Source organism: Rhodamnia argentea, chromosome 8 (assembly GCF_020921035.1).
Source record: "Rhodamnia argentea isolate NSW1041297 chromosome 8, ASM2092103v1, whole genome shotgun sequence".
NCBI lineage: Eukaryota > Viridiplantae > Streptophyta > Magnoliopsida > Myrtales > Myrtaceae > Rhodamnia > Rhodamnia argentea.
Window position 1 is genome coordinate 24,394,698 of NC_063157.1, and position 16,423 is coordinate 24,411,120.

Below are 16,423 nucleotides of genomic sequence, written 5' to 3' on the forward strand. Positions count from 1 at the left end.
GAAGGACCCGATCAAGATGAAGGCTTGTTTTGCGATTTGCCGCAAATGACGACGGCTCGCTCGGTGCTGGCGGCCATGGACAGACATGGAAGAGCCGGCCAAGACGAAGCTTGTGGCGGTGCTAATGGCCATTGGAAGACAGTCGGCCGGAACAGAAACGGCGTGCAAGAGGAAGAAGAGAGAAAAAACTATTTTTTTCTTTATTCTAATTCAGTGACATGTGGCAACGTATTATTGGTTAATGTGCGCCACATCAGCAATTGATGCAGCGCTTGGCAATCACTGAATATTTTCTCAGTCAGTAGAGATGACCCAAGAGAAGGGTTGTGTGCAAGACTCGCCTTTTTCTCCACGCCGTGTCTATAATTTCTCTGAATATGTGGTAGTATGATTGAAACACAGCGGTCAAAAACATTCATACGTTTTTTTATTTTTTATTTTTTTTTTACTTTTTGGCTTTTTTTTTCTTATAGTCAAAAACATTTTTAAGTATTTTTTTTTTTTTGTCTTCTTTTTGACTGGTCTTCTTTCTAGACCCAACTCAATCCATTCAGGAACTCGTTCAACTTTGCTTGCTCTTCACCAATCGAAGGTGACTTGTCTCCCATATCTCTTCCTGTTATGCTATTCTGAAAAGTTTGATAAATTACATTCAAAATTGTAATAGTTCATAAATGAGTTTGTCCTTTTGGGATGCCCATTAGATTCAAATAATCGATAGCAATTATCATTCATCAACGGAAAAAAGGTAGATGATATTCAAAGAATTTATATGGTTGGAGACCGATCCATGAACATTTGCTTGTCTAGTCTTCTTGCTTGACCCAGCTCAATCCAATCAGAAGTCCCCTAGAACTTGCTCTTCACCAAACAAAGGAGACTGTCTTGTGCATCTCTTCCGGTCATGCTTTTCTGAAAAGTTTGAATCTTTATCTAGTTAATTAGCTCATCTCGTAGATCAAACAGGAGGGTCTGCAATGGCTGATCCTCCTATCTTCTGTTTCTTCTTCACTTCCATCGTCCTTCTGTCACTGCTGTGCCTGTCAAGTGCAGCCGACACCCTGAGTTCAGCTCAATCTATTGGAGAGGGAGAGACGTTAGTTTCCCCGGGCTGAAAGTTTGAGCTCGGTTTCTTCTCTGCCGGAAGCTCGAAGAACGGTTTCCTGGGGATATGGCTCGTGGTGAGTCCTGAAACGGTTGTTTGGGTTGCTAACAGGAACAGTCCGCTCACTGATTCAAATGGTACTCTGGAAATAAGCAACGAAGGTGAACTTGTTCTTCTGAACCGATCAAAGAGCGTCATTTGGTTGACAAATTCGACCAAGGTTCTCCGAAACCCAGTTGCACATCTCCTAGATTCTGGTCACCTTGTTCTTAGGGAACGAAACAGTTTAGATTCAGCTGACTACTCATGGCAGAGCTTTGATTACCCAACAGACACGCTTTTGGTCGGTATGACATTGGGATGGAACTTTAGAACCGGTTTGGAACGTCATCTGACTTCCTGGAGAAGCGTGGACAATCCTTCCCCTGGAGAATATACACTCAGCTACAAAATTGATGGTCTACCTCAACTTGAAATAGCCAGCAATGGTTCTGTCAAAGTTTCTCGAACTGGGCCCTGGAATGGAGTTGGATTCTCTGCTATTGCCAAGGAGTTCAGTACCGCTATTAAATCCTTCTCTGTTTACAACGGAACAGATGCCTATTTTGCATTCGAAACCTTCAAGGAAGATATCACTGCAAGGGTCACATTAAGCCCAGATGGTCTTTTGCAGTGTCTTCTACTGAAGAGTAGAAGCGCAAACTGGGATCTGATTTACTCGGTCCCTTACGACCCTTGTGAGAGCTATGGACATTGTGGCCCTAATGGCGTGTGCCGAGTTAATGAAAGCCCAAGATGCCTCTGCTTGCAGGGTTTTATGCCCAAGTCACAAGTAGAGTGGGACATGCTCAATTCCACAGGCGGGTGCATAAGGAAAGTTCCATTGAATTGTACTCGTCACGAGGGTTTTACTAAACTTTCACAGGTTAAGTTACCTGACCTGGTAGATTTCCAGCTATTCAAGAATATGAGCCTTGAGGAGTGCAAGGTTGAGTGTCTAAAGAAATGTTCTTGCATGGCTTATGCTAACTCGGATATTAGAGGAGCAGCCTGCTTGATGTGGTTTGGCGATCTCATTGATATAAGGGAAATTAACATTGTTGGTTATGATCAATATCTCTTCCTACGGCTACCTGCTTCTGAATTGGGTAACTACTGATATTGTTATCTGCATTGGCTAATTGGTTTAGCAATGGCTTTTCTCTTCTTTGTTGCAATCTTTCATCACATTGATGCATTCTTTGTCAATGTCAGACTGAACTATTGTTTTCTCCCCTACTATCTATTTCTAATCTCCAAGTTTCTTCGCTGGAGATAGATTCATCAGCCTACAGATGAACTCTGTTTCTAGAACACGTTTAACCCTGGCTTGTTTTTCTTTCAAAATACCCTATGGACTTGATCATTAGTTCCTCCAAGCTTGACCTTATTCTAAAATACCTCATGAACTTAAACAATGACTCAATAACCCCAGAGCTTAGAGCCGATGAAAACAATGGCCAGGCAATGAACACATGCTCGTAGCATGCAAAGTTTAGTTCCTTTTCCGAAGTCATCTTCGTTGAAAAAACGCATTTATTTCGTGCCACTCACGTGCACATAAAAAGTGTTAAAAAGCATTTATCATTCTTGAGCATAGATTGAAAAATTGAAGATGGAGGAACCCTGCAGACGAAGGAGGAGAGAGACAATAAGGGTGTCCGAAAACTTCAGGATTTTATCGCTGGTGTCAGCGCTCGGAGATACTAAGGAGTTATCCTGATGGGTCATTTCATGCCGAGCTTGAGATTGGCTTTAAATTCTTGGTAGAACATTATGTTTCTCATGTGGAGTTGAAAAGACCTCTGCATCTTTTTATTTCTCATTCGGTCGTTCCTCTGCCCCATCACTAACAGTAATCTGCTCTTCTTTTATATTGAATTCTATTATCTAATAAAACTTTTAGTTCATCGTCAGCATCAAGTAGGTGTTGAAAGCATGGCGCTTGAGTCGCTGCGTCTGTGTACATTAATTCGGACACTGTGTCCAACTTCAATTGTTTGTATCTCTTCACATTGAAGTAATTATCAAAGGATGAATATTAACTTCTTCCTGTATGCTAGATTCATTCCGCAGCCTATCCAAGAAACTGGTGACTATCACTGTGGCTTCAGCCATTTCCGGATTGCTTATTGTGGGCACCGCGTCGAGCATAATCTGGAAAAGAAGAATGAAAAACCGAGGTAAGCTATTTTTTTTTCTTGTGGAGATTATGGTATGGTTTGAGAAACTATTTACATCCCTTGTAGCCATGCCAAGTGGGATGGATGACATCGACTTGCCATTGTATGATATTGCTACCGTTGCCATTGCTACCAACCATTTCTCTCAAACAAACAAGCTAGGAGCAGGCGGTTTCGGTTCGGTCTACAAGGTAATGAGTTATAATCAGTCGGTTCATATAACTACAGAGAGGCCCGCACTAAGCAGAATACATGCAGGGAACTCTTTCCACAGGACAAGAAGTAGCGGTAAAAAGGCTGTCAAAATATTCGGGACAAGGTCCTGATGAGTTTATGAATGAAGTACTTCTAATCGCCAGGCTTCAGCACCGGAATCTTGTTGGACTTGTTGGCTGCTGCGTTGAGGGAGAAGAGAGAATGTTGATTTATGAGTATATGCCAAACAAAAGCTTGGATTATTTCATCTTCGGTCGGAAAAACTTGATCTTTCTGAGTTCCTTTTCGCTCGATTCCTAATGCTTTTGTTTCTGTCCATTCATTTCTTCACCAGAAAATAGAGCTAGACTCTAACAACTTGCTTAGTTTTTTATGGGGTTGAGCATGTGCAGATCATGACAGAAGCTCCTCTTTGGCATGGAAAAGGCGATTTGCTATTGTTTTAGGAATCGCTCGAGGACTTCTCTACCTCCACCGGGATTCAAAACTACAAGTGATCCACAGAGACCTGAAAACAAGTAACATCTTGTTAGATGCTGACATGAATCCAAAGATTTCAGATTTCGGCTTGGCAAGGGTCTTTCGAGGAGATGGCACAGAGGCAGAGACGAGAAGAATAGTTGGTACATAGTAAGTTTGTCATCTCGATTCATTTGAACAGCGTGCTATCCATCGGTATTTGGAGGGACTGAAGCCTGATTCGCTTGATGCAGTGGTTACATGTCCCCAGAGTATGCTTTCGATGGAAAATTCTCGGTGAAGTCAGATGTTTTTAGCTTCGGCGTGCTTTTGTTAGAGATAGTAAGTGGCAAAAGGAATAAAGGATTCCAGCATCCTGATCATCATCACACCCTTCTTGGGCACGTAAGTGGTAGAGAATTATCAAAACCTGTAATTTCCTTTTTTGCTAAGCAAGATCGGATGTTTCGTTTCTCTTAAACTCTCATCCCTTTCGTTCTATGTTTCCCTAGACACGTTTTCTTTTTCGATGCACTGGCAGTGGTTGATCATGAGGAGTTTATATTTTTTAGGCGTGGATGCTATGGAGTGAAGGGAGGGCCATGGAACTCATCAATGAATCTGTATGCGCCTCTTTCGTGGAATCTCAAGCAGAGAGATGTATTCAGGTGGGCTTGCTGTGCGCCCAAAAGTTTCCTAAAGATAGGCCGATGATGTCTAGCGTTGTCTTCATGTTGGCGAATGAAGGAGCATCCTTGCCACCACCGAAAGAGCCAGGCTTTTTCGTCGAGAGAAGTTCGGGTAGCTCAGATGCATATTTAGTTAAGGAAGAATCCAACACAGAGAATGTTGTTACAATCACATTGCCTGAAGGTCGATAGAAATGCTACCGAGGATGTGTCGGCAGAATGTGTACTGACTTTCTCGAGTACAACAAAGGACAGAAGAAGCATACGATGTTGTAGGGTTGAATGAGAAATTCTAGCAATGGCTTTTCCTAGACTGTTGGAGAAGGGGGATGGAAAACCTTCCACCGTCCTTCGACATGGCTAATTATTTCAGACCTCTGGTCACCAGTTACCCCGCGGCGCCGTCGGGAAACTACTCCAAGAGCTATCCTTCGGCAGCGCATGCAACAATGCCTGCGCTTCCTTAGCTGTAGCTAGTAATTGGTCGGGTAGCTTTTGGGAGTTAATCAACCAAATAACGTGAACTTGTAATTGTGTTTTGTTATAGGTAACCTCAACTAGCTGTAGCTTCATTCCAATATTAAAATGAAAATAAGTGTAGTTAGTAATTGGTCGAAAATCGCGGATGCAACGGTTTAGTCAACACGAGTCATCCTATGTAAACCGGTTGGCACTAACGTAGACAATTTTTGAACTGTGCAAATCTTTAAATCTTATAGTTCTTTTTCTTTTTCTTTTTTTTTCCTTTCTTTCTCCGCCAATCACCGAGCAACCACGGACAAGGGCAGGCGAGGGTGGCCCTTGTCGGATCTGGTTAGAACAGACCTAGCCGAGATCTAGCGAGGTAAAATGAAAGGTATGCTAAGCCTGAGTAAAAAGTCTAACCCATTAAAGGACATGGCAGAATCTTTTTGGAACCATTGGCATTGAAAATCGCGTCTATGTAATTACTAACCGTGTTAAAAAAAAATGTCCATCCCTCGTCGTTGACGTGATTAATATAAGAGCCGTATTCTGCGGGATAAATGTGAAACTTTATCAGAGCAAAAATCAAGAAAGTGAATCTAATAAGATCGAGTCAAGGTTGTTGCGCACATCGCATCAATTTATGAATTTTTGTGCAGTTTGTGACAGTTAATTATTAATTTCATGCCGATTCATACATGGGGAGATGGATGCAATTGAATCATATAACACGATAATCTTATTTATATTTGGTTGCCGGATTATCACCTTATAATCCATTATTATAGCTGTTTCGTTTGTTTAGCAGAAAATAAATGATTTGAAATGCTCGTAACGTTTGAAATAATTAGTCAACTGAATTATTTTTTGCATTATCGACAATAACATATGTTTAAACATCTTCATAGATGATGGAAATATTTTTATTTTTGTTCATTTCTATAAGCTTTATGCGGGCGATTAATTTTAAGAAATATTTTTTGAATTATATATTTTCCTGAAATAAAAGGTTGGTGGACGATGGATTCTAAGTCCAACCAAAGTCAGCGGGTGTTGTTCCTTTTCATTTCGAGCTTCATATATTCTTAGTAAAAAAAGATGGCCTAAGAGAAGGATTGGTTGACTTTCATCACTTGTCGTGTCCTTTTATTTTTTGACTGTTTGACTTTTTTTTTCTTGTTTTACCTAGTCAAAAACATTTTTAAGTATTTTTTTCTTTTGTCTTCTTTTTGACTTTTTATTTATTTTGTTTTACCATTTCTTCTTTTCCACTTTCTTCACCTACTGGCAAGTGGAAAACTCTTATCCAGTTATGCACCAAGCAAGATATCACTACACGTGTCCTCTAAATTCTAAATTAAAGAAAGAAAGGTATTGAGGAGTGGGTTAAGATAATATCTTTTTTCCAAATAAAAGAAAAAGTTAGAACGTTTGAATGTTGTCTCTCACATTTTCAATTGGTTAAAATAATCACTAGACGTATTAAAATTTAAATCTGTTTTTTTCAGAACAATGACTACATATAAGACCAGAATAGAAAGTATGTCGTAAACTATGAAGGTTCTTAAATTAGTCTATGCTTTTAGTATGCCCATTGAGTCCAAATAATTGGTAGCAATTATTATTTATTAACAGAAAAGGGAGTTGATATTGACAAAATCTATAGTAATAAAAATCGAGTCATTTACATTTGAGACGGAAAGACTGCGGAAAGGTTGGAGATCGATGCCCGAACATTGGCGTGACTGGTCTTCTTTGCTAGACCCATCTCAATCCATTCGAAAAGTTTGAATCTTTATTTGGTTATTTACTACATCTCGTAGATCAAACGGAAGGGTCTGCAATGGCTGATCCTCCTTTTCGCTTCCTCTACACTTCCATCGTCGTTCTATCACTGCTGCCCCTGTCGAGTGTAGCCGACACCCCGAGTTCGGCTCAATCTATCAAAGCGGGAGAGACGTTAGTTTCCGCAGGCCGAAATTTTGAGCTCGGTTTCTTCTCTCCCCGAAGCTCGAAGAATGGTTTCCGGGGGATATGGTTAGCGGTGAGTCCCGAAACAGTTGTTTGGGTTGCTAACAGGAACAGTCCCCTCACCGATTCAACGAATGTAAACTTATTCTTCTAAACCGGTCAAAGAGCGTCATTTGGTCGACGAATTCGACCAAGGTTCTCAAAAACCTAGTTGCACAGCTCCTAGATTCTAGTAATCTTGTTCTTAGGGAACGTAACAGTTCATATGCAGGTGACTACTCATGGTAGAGCTTTGATTACCCATTAGACACGCTTTTGGTCGATATGACATTGGGATGGAACTTTAGAACCGATTTGGAACGTCATCGACTTCCCTGGAGAAGCGTGGACGATCCTTCCCTCGGAGACTATACATTGAGATACCAAATCGATGGTTTACCTCAACTTGAAATAGCCAGCAATGGTTCCGTCAAAGTTTATAGAACTGGGCCCTAGAATGGAATTGGATTCGGTGTTGTTTCCGAGGATGCGTCTTCGGTTAAGAAAAACTTAGCTGTTTACAACATAACAGATGCCTATTTTGCATTTGAAACCTTCCAGGACAATTTCACTGCCATAGGCACACCAAGCCCTGATGGTGTTGCGCAGTGTCTTCTACTGAAGAGCGGAAGTGCAAAGTGGGATCTTATTTACTCGGCCCCTTTTGACCCTTGTAACAGCTATGGATGTTGTGAAGCTAATGGCATGTGCCAAATTAACGAAAGCCCAAGATGCCTCTGCTTGCAGGATTTTATGCCCAAGTCACGAGAAGAGTGGGACATGCTCAATACGACAGGCGGGTGCATGAGGAAAGTTCCATTGAATTGTACTCGTGGCGAGGGTTTTACAAAACTTTCGCAAGTTAAATTACTTGACTTGGTAGATTTCCAGCTATGCAAGAATATGAGCCTTGAGGAGTGCAAGGTTGAGTGTCTAAAGAATTGTTCTTGCATGGCTTATGTTAACTTGGATATTAGAGGAGCAGGCTGCTTGATGTGGTTTGGCGATCTCATTGATATTAGGGAAATTAACATTGTTGGTTATGAAAAATATCTTCATTACCAATAACAGTTTATTTCTAAACAATTTCGTGGACAATACAAATATTTTTCGCTTGTTCATTTTTCGTAAGAGATACTAGCGAATCATTTATAAGAAAATATTATTCAAATCATTCGTTTTTTACGAAGCAAACGGAGGATGGATGTTCCCTTATTATATACTTTGAAAGCATAGACAATTTATAGTTACATTGATGAGAATTGTATATTCTATGGTGTATTCATTTTGGAATTAAGGGGATTGGGTATTGAAATTTGAATTTTTTGAGTTGGGCATGATCATAAGCCCGACAATTCGAAATTGTAAATGAAGAAGTTGTGGGCCGAACCCATCTTTATATGGCCGAGCTTTTGAGCATGTGGGCCATCACTATTGGGCCCTAGCTCAAAAAATTGACTAACAATGCCGTGAACAAAAATAAAGAGAAAAAGAATTCACAGGTTAGGGTCACGACACACACATGGTTCGTCCTGAGCATGATGAAAGGTATGCTAAGCCTGAGTAAAAGTCTAAGCCATTAAATGACTTGGCAAATTCTTATTGGAACAACTGGCATTGAAAATCATGTTTGTGTAAATACTAACAGTGTTAAAAAAAAAGTGTCCATCATTCTTCTCTGACGTGATTACTATAAGAGCCATATCCTACGGGACAAATTTGAAATTTTATAGGAGCAAAAATTGCGAAAGTGTATCTAATAAGGCCGTGTCGGGGTTGTCGCGCACATGGCATCATTTTATGTATTTTTGTGCGATTTTCAACAATAAACTATTAAATTCACGCCACGTGTCCATAGAGATTCCTATATGGGGAGACAGATGCAAATGGGTCATGCAACACGATAATCTCATTTATATTTGGTCGCCAGATTGTTGCCTAATAATTGATAATTATGGCAGTTCCGTTTGTTTTGCAAACAAAAAAATGATTTGAAATACTTGTATCGTGTGAAAAAATTAGTCGACTGAATTTTTTTTCTGCATTGTCGATAATAACTTGTGTTTAAACATCTTCACAAGTGATGAAAATGTTTTTCTTTTTATTCGTTTCTATAAGCTTTATGCAGGCGATTATTTTTAAGAAATATTTTTTGAATCATTTATTTTTCACGAATCAAAAGGAGTCTGATTTTATTGGTGCATGATGGATTCTAAGTCCAACCAAAGTCAGCGGGTGTCGTCGCTTCCATCTAAATTTGGGCAAGAAAATATTATTCAATTGAATAATTAGCCAAATTGGAGGTTGAGGGACCAACTCAAAAGTCAACTTTCGGCAATATTCACTTTCTATCCCTTATTTCCATAAATTAATACACTATAGAATGTATATGTACCTTAGTTAATATAACTATGCGTAGTTCATATTTCGAAATAAATTATGCGAACTCGAAGTATATAACAAGAGAAAATGGAGATAGTTACAATAGTGTCCAATTTCTTCGCCTTTTTCATTTCGAACTTCATGGATTCTAAAACTTCGGTCAAAAAAGATGGCCGAAGAGAAGGGTGGTGAGCAAGAGTTGGTTGATTGTGACCACTTCTCGTGTCGTTTTTCCTTTTTCTTTGACGGTGTCCATAATTATTGGATCAAGTTTTTTAAACAGGGTTAACACCATAAAAAACTCTAAACCGATATATCTATGACAAATTTACCTCAAATTATTTTTTTAACCACGAAAAATCCTAAATCGATACACACGTGACAAATTTACCCCAAACTATTTTTTTGACCACCAAAAATCCTAAACTGGTATATCTGTGACAAACTTACCATAAACTAATTCTTTTGACAATGAAATACCCCAAACCGGTATACCCGTGACAAATTTATCCCCGTTAAATTAATTTAATATCACGAAAAATCGAAAATTGATAAATCTGTGACAAAACCCTATACCGGTATATCCATCAACTGTCACGTGTCACCAAATCAGCAATTTGACAGTTAAATTTAACGAAATATAACGGAAGGTAAATTTGTCACGGGTGTATCAGGTTATGGTAAATTTGTTATAGGTATACCAGTTTAAAATTTTTTATGGTAAAAAAAATAGTTTGAAATAAATTTGTCATATGTGTACCAGCTTGGGGTTTTCCGTGGTATTAACCCTTTTAAATATGTGGTAGTATGATTGAAACATGACATCAGAATCATTTTTAAGTGTTTCCTTTTTGTCTTCTTTTTGAATTTTTGTTTATCTTGTTTTACCATTTCCCCCTTCCCCCTTTCTTCACCTACTCCCGACAATGTGCCAAGCAAGTGGAAACTCTTATCAAGTTATGCACCAAGCAAGATGTCGCTACACGTGTCCTCCAAATTCTAAATTAAAGAAAGAAGAATATTGACGAGTGGGTTAAGATAATATCTCTTTTTCAAAGAAAAGAGAGCAGAAGTTTCTTAAATTAGTTTATGCTTTTGGGATGCCCATTGAGTCAAAATAATTGGTAGCAACTGTTATTTATTAACAGAAATGGGAGTTGATATTGACACCAATTTATAAATAAATAAAAAACAAAAACCGAGTCATTTTGATTTGATACGTAAAGACTCTGGGAAGGTAGGAGACCGTTCCACGAACATTTGCGTGACCGATCTTCTTTGCTTGACCCAACTCAATCCATTCAGGAGCTCCTTCAACTTGCTTGCCTTCACCAAACCAAGGTGACTGTCTTGTATATCTCTTCCTGTCATGCTTTTCTGAATAGTTTGAATCTTTATCTAGGAACTTACTTCATCTCGTAGATCGAACAGAAGGGTCTGCAATGGCAGATCCTCCCATCTTCGGCTTCTTCTGCACTTCCATCGTCCTTCTGTCACTGCTGTGCCTGTCAAGTGCAGCCAACACCCTGAGTTCAGCTCAATCTATTGGAGAGGGAGAGACGTTAGTTTCCCCGGGCCGAAAGTTTGAGCTCAGTTTCTTCTCTGCCGGAAGCTCGAAGAATGGTTTCCTGGGTATATGGCTTGTGGTGAGTCCTAAAACGGTTGTTTGGGTTGCTAACAGGAATAGTCCGCTCACTGATTCAAATGGTACTCTGGAAATAAGCAACGAAGGTGAACTTGTTCTTTTGAACCGATCAAAGAGCGTCATTTGGTTGACAAATTCGACCAAGGTTCTCCGAAACCCAGTTGCACAGCTCCTGGATTCTGGCAACCTTGTTCTTAGGGAACGAAACAGTTTAGATTAAGCTAACTACTCATGGCAGAGCTTTGATTACCCATCAGACATGCTTTTGGTCGGTATGACATTGGGATGGAACTTTAGAACCGGTTTGGAACGTCATCTGACTTCCTGGAGAAGCGTGGATGATCCTTCCCCTGGAGACTATGCATTCAGATACAAAATTGATGGTTTACCTCAACTCGAAATAGCCAGCAATGGTTCCGTCAAAGTTTCTCGAACTGGGCCATGGAATGGTGTTGGATTCGCCAGTATTACCAACGAGTTAACTGCCGTTGTTGAATCCTTCTCTGTTTACAACGGAACAGATGCCTATTTTGCCATTGAAACGTTCAAGGATGATATCACAGCCAGATTGATATCACGCCCGGATGGTATTTTCGAGTGTCATCTATTGAAGAGTGGAAGCACGAAATGGGACCTGACTTACTCGGTCCCTTTCGACCCTTATGACAGCTATGGACGCTGTGGCGCTAATGGCATGTGCCGACCTAACCAAAGCCCAAGATGCCTCTGCTTGCAGGGTTTTATGCCCAAGTCACAAGAAGAGTGGGACATGCTCAATTCAACAGGGGTGCATTGGCTAATTGGTTTAGCAATGGCTTTTGTCTTCTTTGTTGCAATCTTTCTTCACATTGATGCATTCTTTGTCAATGTCAGACTGAACTATTGTTTTCTCCCTTACTATCTATGTCTTAATCTCCAAGTTTCTTCAAATGGAGATAGATTCATCAGCCTAGAGATGAACTCTGTCTCTAGAACATGTTTAACCCTGGCTTGTTTTTCTTTCAAAATACCTTATGGACTTGATCATTAGTTCCCCCAAGCTTGAGCTTATTCTGAAAATACCTCATGAACTTAAACAATTTGACTCAGTAACCCCAGAGCTTAGAGCCGATGAAAACAATGGCCAGGCAATGAACACATGATCGTCACGTGCAAAGTTTAGTTCCTTTTCCGCAGTCATCTTCGTTGAAAAAACGCATTTATCTCATGCCACTCACGTGCATATAAAAAGTGTTAAAAAGCATTAATGTTTCTTAAGCATAGATTGAAAACTTGAAGATGGAGGAACCCTGCAGACGAAGGAGGAGAGAGACAATTAGGGTGTCCGAAAACTTCAGGATTTTATCGCTGGTGTCAGCGCTCGGAGATACTAAGGAGTTATCCTGATGGGTCATTTCATGCCGAGCTTGAGATTGGCATTAAATTCTTGGTAGAACGTTATGTTTCTCATGTGGAGTTGAAAAGACCTCTGCATCTTTTTATTTCTCATTCGGTCGTTCCTCTGCCCCATCAGTGACAGTAATCTGCTCTTTGTTTATATTGAATTCTATTATCTAATAAAACTTTTAGTTCATCGTCGGCATCAAGTAGGTGTTGAAAGCATGGCGCTTGAGTAGCTGCGTCTGTGTACACTAATTTGGACACCGTGTCCAACTTCAATTGTTTGTATCTCTTCACATTGAAGTAATTATCAAAGGATGCATATTAACTTCTTCCTGTATGCTAGATTCATTCCGCAGTCTATCCAAGAAACTGGTGGCTATCATTGTGGCTTCAGCCATTTCGGGATTACTTATTGTGGGCACAGCATTGAGCATAGTCTGGAAAAGAAGAATGAAAAGCCGAGGTAAGCTATTTTTTTTTTCCTTGTGGAGATTATGGTATGGTTTGAGAAACTATTTACATCCCTTGTAGCCTTGCCAAGTGGGATGGATGACATCGACTTGCCATTGTATGATATTGCTACCGTTGCCGTTGCTACCAACCATTTCTCTCAAACAAACAAGCTAGGAGCAGGCGGCTTCGGTTCGGTCTACAAGGTAATGAGTTATAATCAGTCGGTTCATATAACTACAGAGAGGCCCGCACTAAGTAGAATACATGCAGAGAAAATAATATTTTCTCTCTCTTCCTCTCCTCTCCTTCGCTACTACGCCTTTGTGGGAGGCGCGCAGTGAGGCGCACCATTTGCATTTTTTTTTAATTTTCTTTTTTTTACAGCACATTTTATGTTTTTTTTATACTTTTTTTTTATATTCACAATTATGTTTATTTATAACCTATATATTTATACAACTCGAACAATGACACGGCGCCAACTCATGGGCGCGGCGGCAGCACAGGACTCGCGGGCTTGTGGCTCATCAGGCGGTGGGTCTGCGAAGGGCAACTACTCTCAATTACTCTCTTTCTGTGTTCTCATCTGTTTCAAAGAAAGGACGTAGGGACTTGAACATTAGCGATGGTGACCGATCAAGGAACGGTAAAATGTTGCAGTTTTTCACCCTCCCGTCCTTTGTAAAAATTAAAATTGAAAAAAAAAAGATTTTTTATAACTGCACTATTTGAAAAGTAAATGTTAACGCTAAAAGACTCCAACTGGCCTCAAGCATTTGAAAGAAGAGGGGGAAACTCCGATCGGAATGAGAGACCACAAAACAATGTTTAGTGGTAACTCGAAAGCTTTTTCCTTATAATTTTGTGCTGCAAAGAGTACCGGTATTCAAGAAAGTAAACTAGTTTAAAATGTTAATAAAGAATGGCAAAAGTTTAATTTGCTTAAATTGGTAATTTTTTTTTTCTTTACCAAATTTTTGAAAAAAGTCCCTCTCTCGAGTTGCCATTTAATAAAGATGCTTTTAATATAAAAAAAAAGAAGATAAATAGAAGAAAGTGAAGCAGCAAACACAAGAGATTTGACTGCAATATTGAAATAAATCAATAGATTAATGATAAGCCAACATGGCTATCACGAGATCTTTGGCAATAAAATATGCAGAGGAACCGTGAAAGCTTTTTTTGGCACTCAAATCTCTTCGCCTTCTTAGTCCCTCTTCGTTCTTGCTCTGTTTCACTCTTTCTTCTCCTCCTCCTTCCTTCTTTTCCGACCCACCAAACGGAGGGGCGACACGGCACTGCAATGGAGCAGCGGCAAGAGTTTTGTGCAGCTACAAAAAGAAAAAGAAAGTAAAAAAAAAAAAAAATTAAGGTGTTGTGCGCCTGGATAGTGCTTGGCACAAGGCTTTGTGCGCCTCCCATAGAGGCATGGCGACACGGCACCCCAATGGAGCGGCGGCAAGAGCTTGGGTGGGGTGGCTCCATTGCGGTGCCGTGTCCCTGTGCCGCCCCTCCATTCGATAGCTCGAGCCAATCGCTGACCCGCGGTCCATTCTCGTCGTCGCCACCCAATCGCGAATCACTCACGGTCCTTCCGCCTTTGGGCAGTGCCGACCCGAGATCCGCAGACTCGCAACCCCCAGGCGCGCCTCCCTTTGCTGACCCACCGCCTGAGGACTCACGTGCCCTGTAAGCCCACAAGCCCTGTGCTGTCGCCGCACCCATGAGTTACTGTCGTGTTGTCGTCATCATTCGAGTTGTATAAATATATACTTTATAAATAAACTTATTATAAATATAAAAAAAAGTAAAAAAAACATAAAATGTACGGAAAAAAAAAAAGCAAAAAAAAAAAATTAAGGTTGTGCTCCTGTAACAGAGGCGCACATGCCCTAAATCAATAAGTTTTTTCAAAAACCTTTAAATTGGTAAAAAATTTTACCATATTTTGAGAAAAAGCCTTCATACTCACAGCCGCCCGCCGGCCTGCTCTTCCTCTGTCGTCGCCCGCCCTCGGCTCGTGGTCGGTCCATTCCGTGGCCGAGCCACCCCTCCATGTCACGGCGGCTCGTGGTTGTTGCCCGTCCAGATCTGGTATCGCCCATGGTTGCAAGCCATGGACGGGGAGCTCAAACATAAGAACAAGATAGACGCAGGAGCTTGAGCGCAGTCCATGGCCGGCGATTCCGCCGGTGGAGGTCAGCCTAATCAAGGCACCGGCGACTTCGCCGGAGGCAACGGCGGGGGAGGAGCGGGACGGGCTGGCGGCCGTGAGACTCCGGCCAGATGTGAACCGTAGCAAAATTGCAGCGAAGGAGAGGGGAGGAAGAGAGAGAAATTTTTATTTTATATATATTTTTAATTCCAGGTCATATCCAAGTGTCAAGCTTTAATTGGTTCAAGGGCGCTTGTCAATCTCTGAATATTTTCTCGGTGTGCAAGAGTTGGTTGACTTTTTTCTCTGTCTCCACGGTGGTGTCTGTTTCCGAATTTATAGTAGTATGATTGAAACACAACACCAGCGGTCAAAAACATTCATAAGTCTTTTTTCGGTCTTTATTACTTTTTGACTTTTTGGCTTTGTTTTTCTTCTAGTCAAAAACATTTTTAAGTATTTTTTTTGTTGTCCTCCTTTTGACTGGTCTTCTTTGCTCGACCCAACTCAATCCATTCAGGAACTCCCAGAACTTGCTCTACACCAAACAAAGGTATCTGTCTTCTGTCTCTCTTCCTGTTATGATATTCTAAAAAGTTCGAATCTTTATCTAGTTATTGACTTCGTCTCGTAGATCAAACAGAAGGGTCCGCGATGGCGGATCCTCCTATCTTCGGCTTCTTCTGCACTTCCATCGTCCTTCTGTCACTGCTGCGACTGTCAAGTGCAGCCGACACCCTGAGTTCGGCTCAATCTATCAGAGAGGGAGAGATGTTAGTTTCCCCGGGCCGAAAGTTTGAGCTTGGTTTCTTCTCTCGCGGAAGCTCGAAGAACTGTTTCCTGGGGATATGGTTCGTGTTGAGTCCTGAAACGATTGTTTGGGTTGCTAACAGGAATAGTCCGCTCACTGATTCAAATGGCACTCTGGAGTTAAGCAACGAAGGTGAACTTGTTCTTCTGAACCGATCAAAGAGCGTCATTTGGTCGACGAATTCGACCAAGGTTCTCGGAAAACCAGTTGCACAGCTCCAGGATTCTGGTAACCTTGTTCTTATGGAACGTAACAGTTTAGATCCAGCTGACTACTCATGGCAGAGCTTTGATTACCCATCAGACACGCTTTTGTTCGGTATGAGAGTGGGATGGAACTTTAGAACCGGTCTGGAATGTCATCTAACTTCCTGGAGAAGTGTGGATGATCCTTCCCCTGGAAACTATACATTCAGATACAAAATTGAT

At 40.8% G+C, this 16,423-nt stretch overlaps 2 protein-coding genes and 1 pseudogene across 2 annotated transcripts; all 3 read left to right on the top strand.

Annotated features, from left to right (window-relative positions):
* Positions 1–765: 765 nt before the first annotated feature.
* The window catches only part of LOC115735388, a 33,726-nt pseudogene continuing 18,068 nt past the window's right edge, over positions 766–16,423 (top strand).
* Positions 3,396–4,988, top strand: LOC125316153 (G-type lectin S-receptor-like serine/threonine-protein kinase SD1-1). The gene is made up of 5 exons (XM_048283605.1): positions 3,396–3,518; positions 3,586–3,796; positions 3,936–4,173; positions 4,257–4,407; positions 4,575–4,988. Exons 1-5 carry the CDS (start codon positions 3,396–3,398, stop codon positions 4,881–4,883), a joined length of 1,032 nt encoding a protein of 343 aa, XP_048139562.1. The 3' UTR covers positions 4,884–4,988.
* Positions 10,896–11,975, top strand: LOC115733138 (G-type lectin S-receptor-like serine/threonine-protein kinase At4g27290). Its single transcript, XM_030663804.2, has one exon. The coding sequence runs from the start codon at positions 10,991–10,993 to the stop codon at positions 11,411–11,413; it is 423 nt and encodes a 140-aa protein (XP_030519664.2). The 5' UTR covers positions 10,896–10,990; the 3' UTR covers positions 11,414–11,975.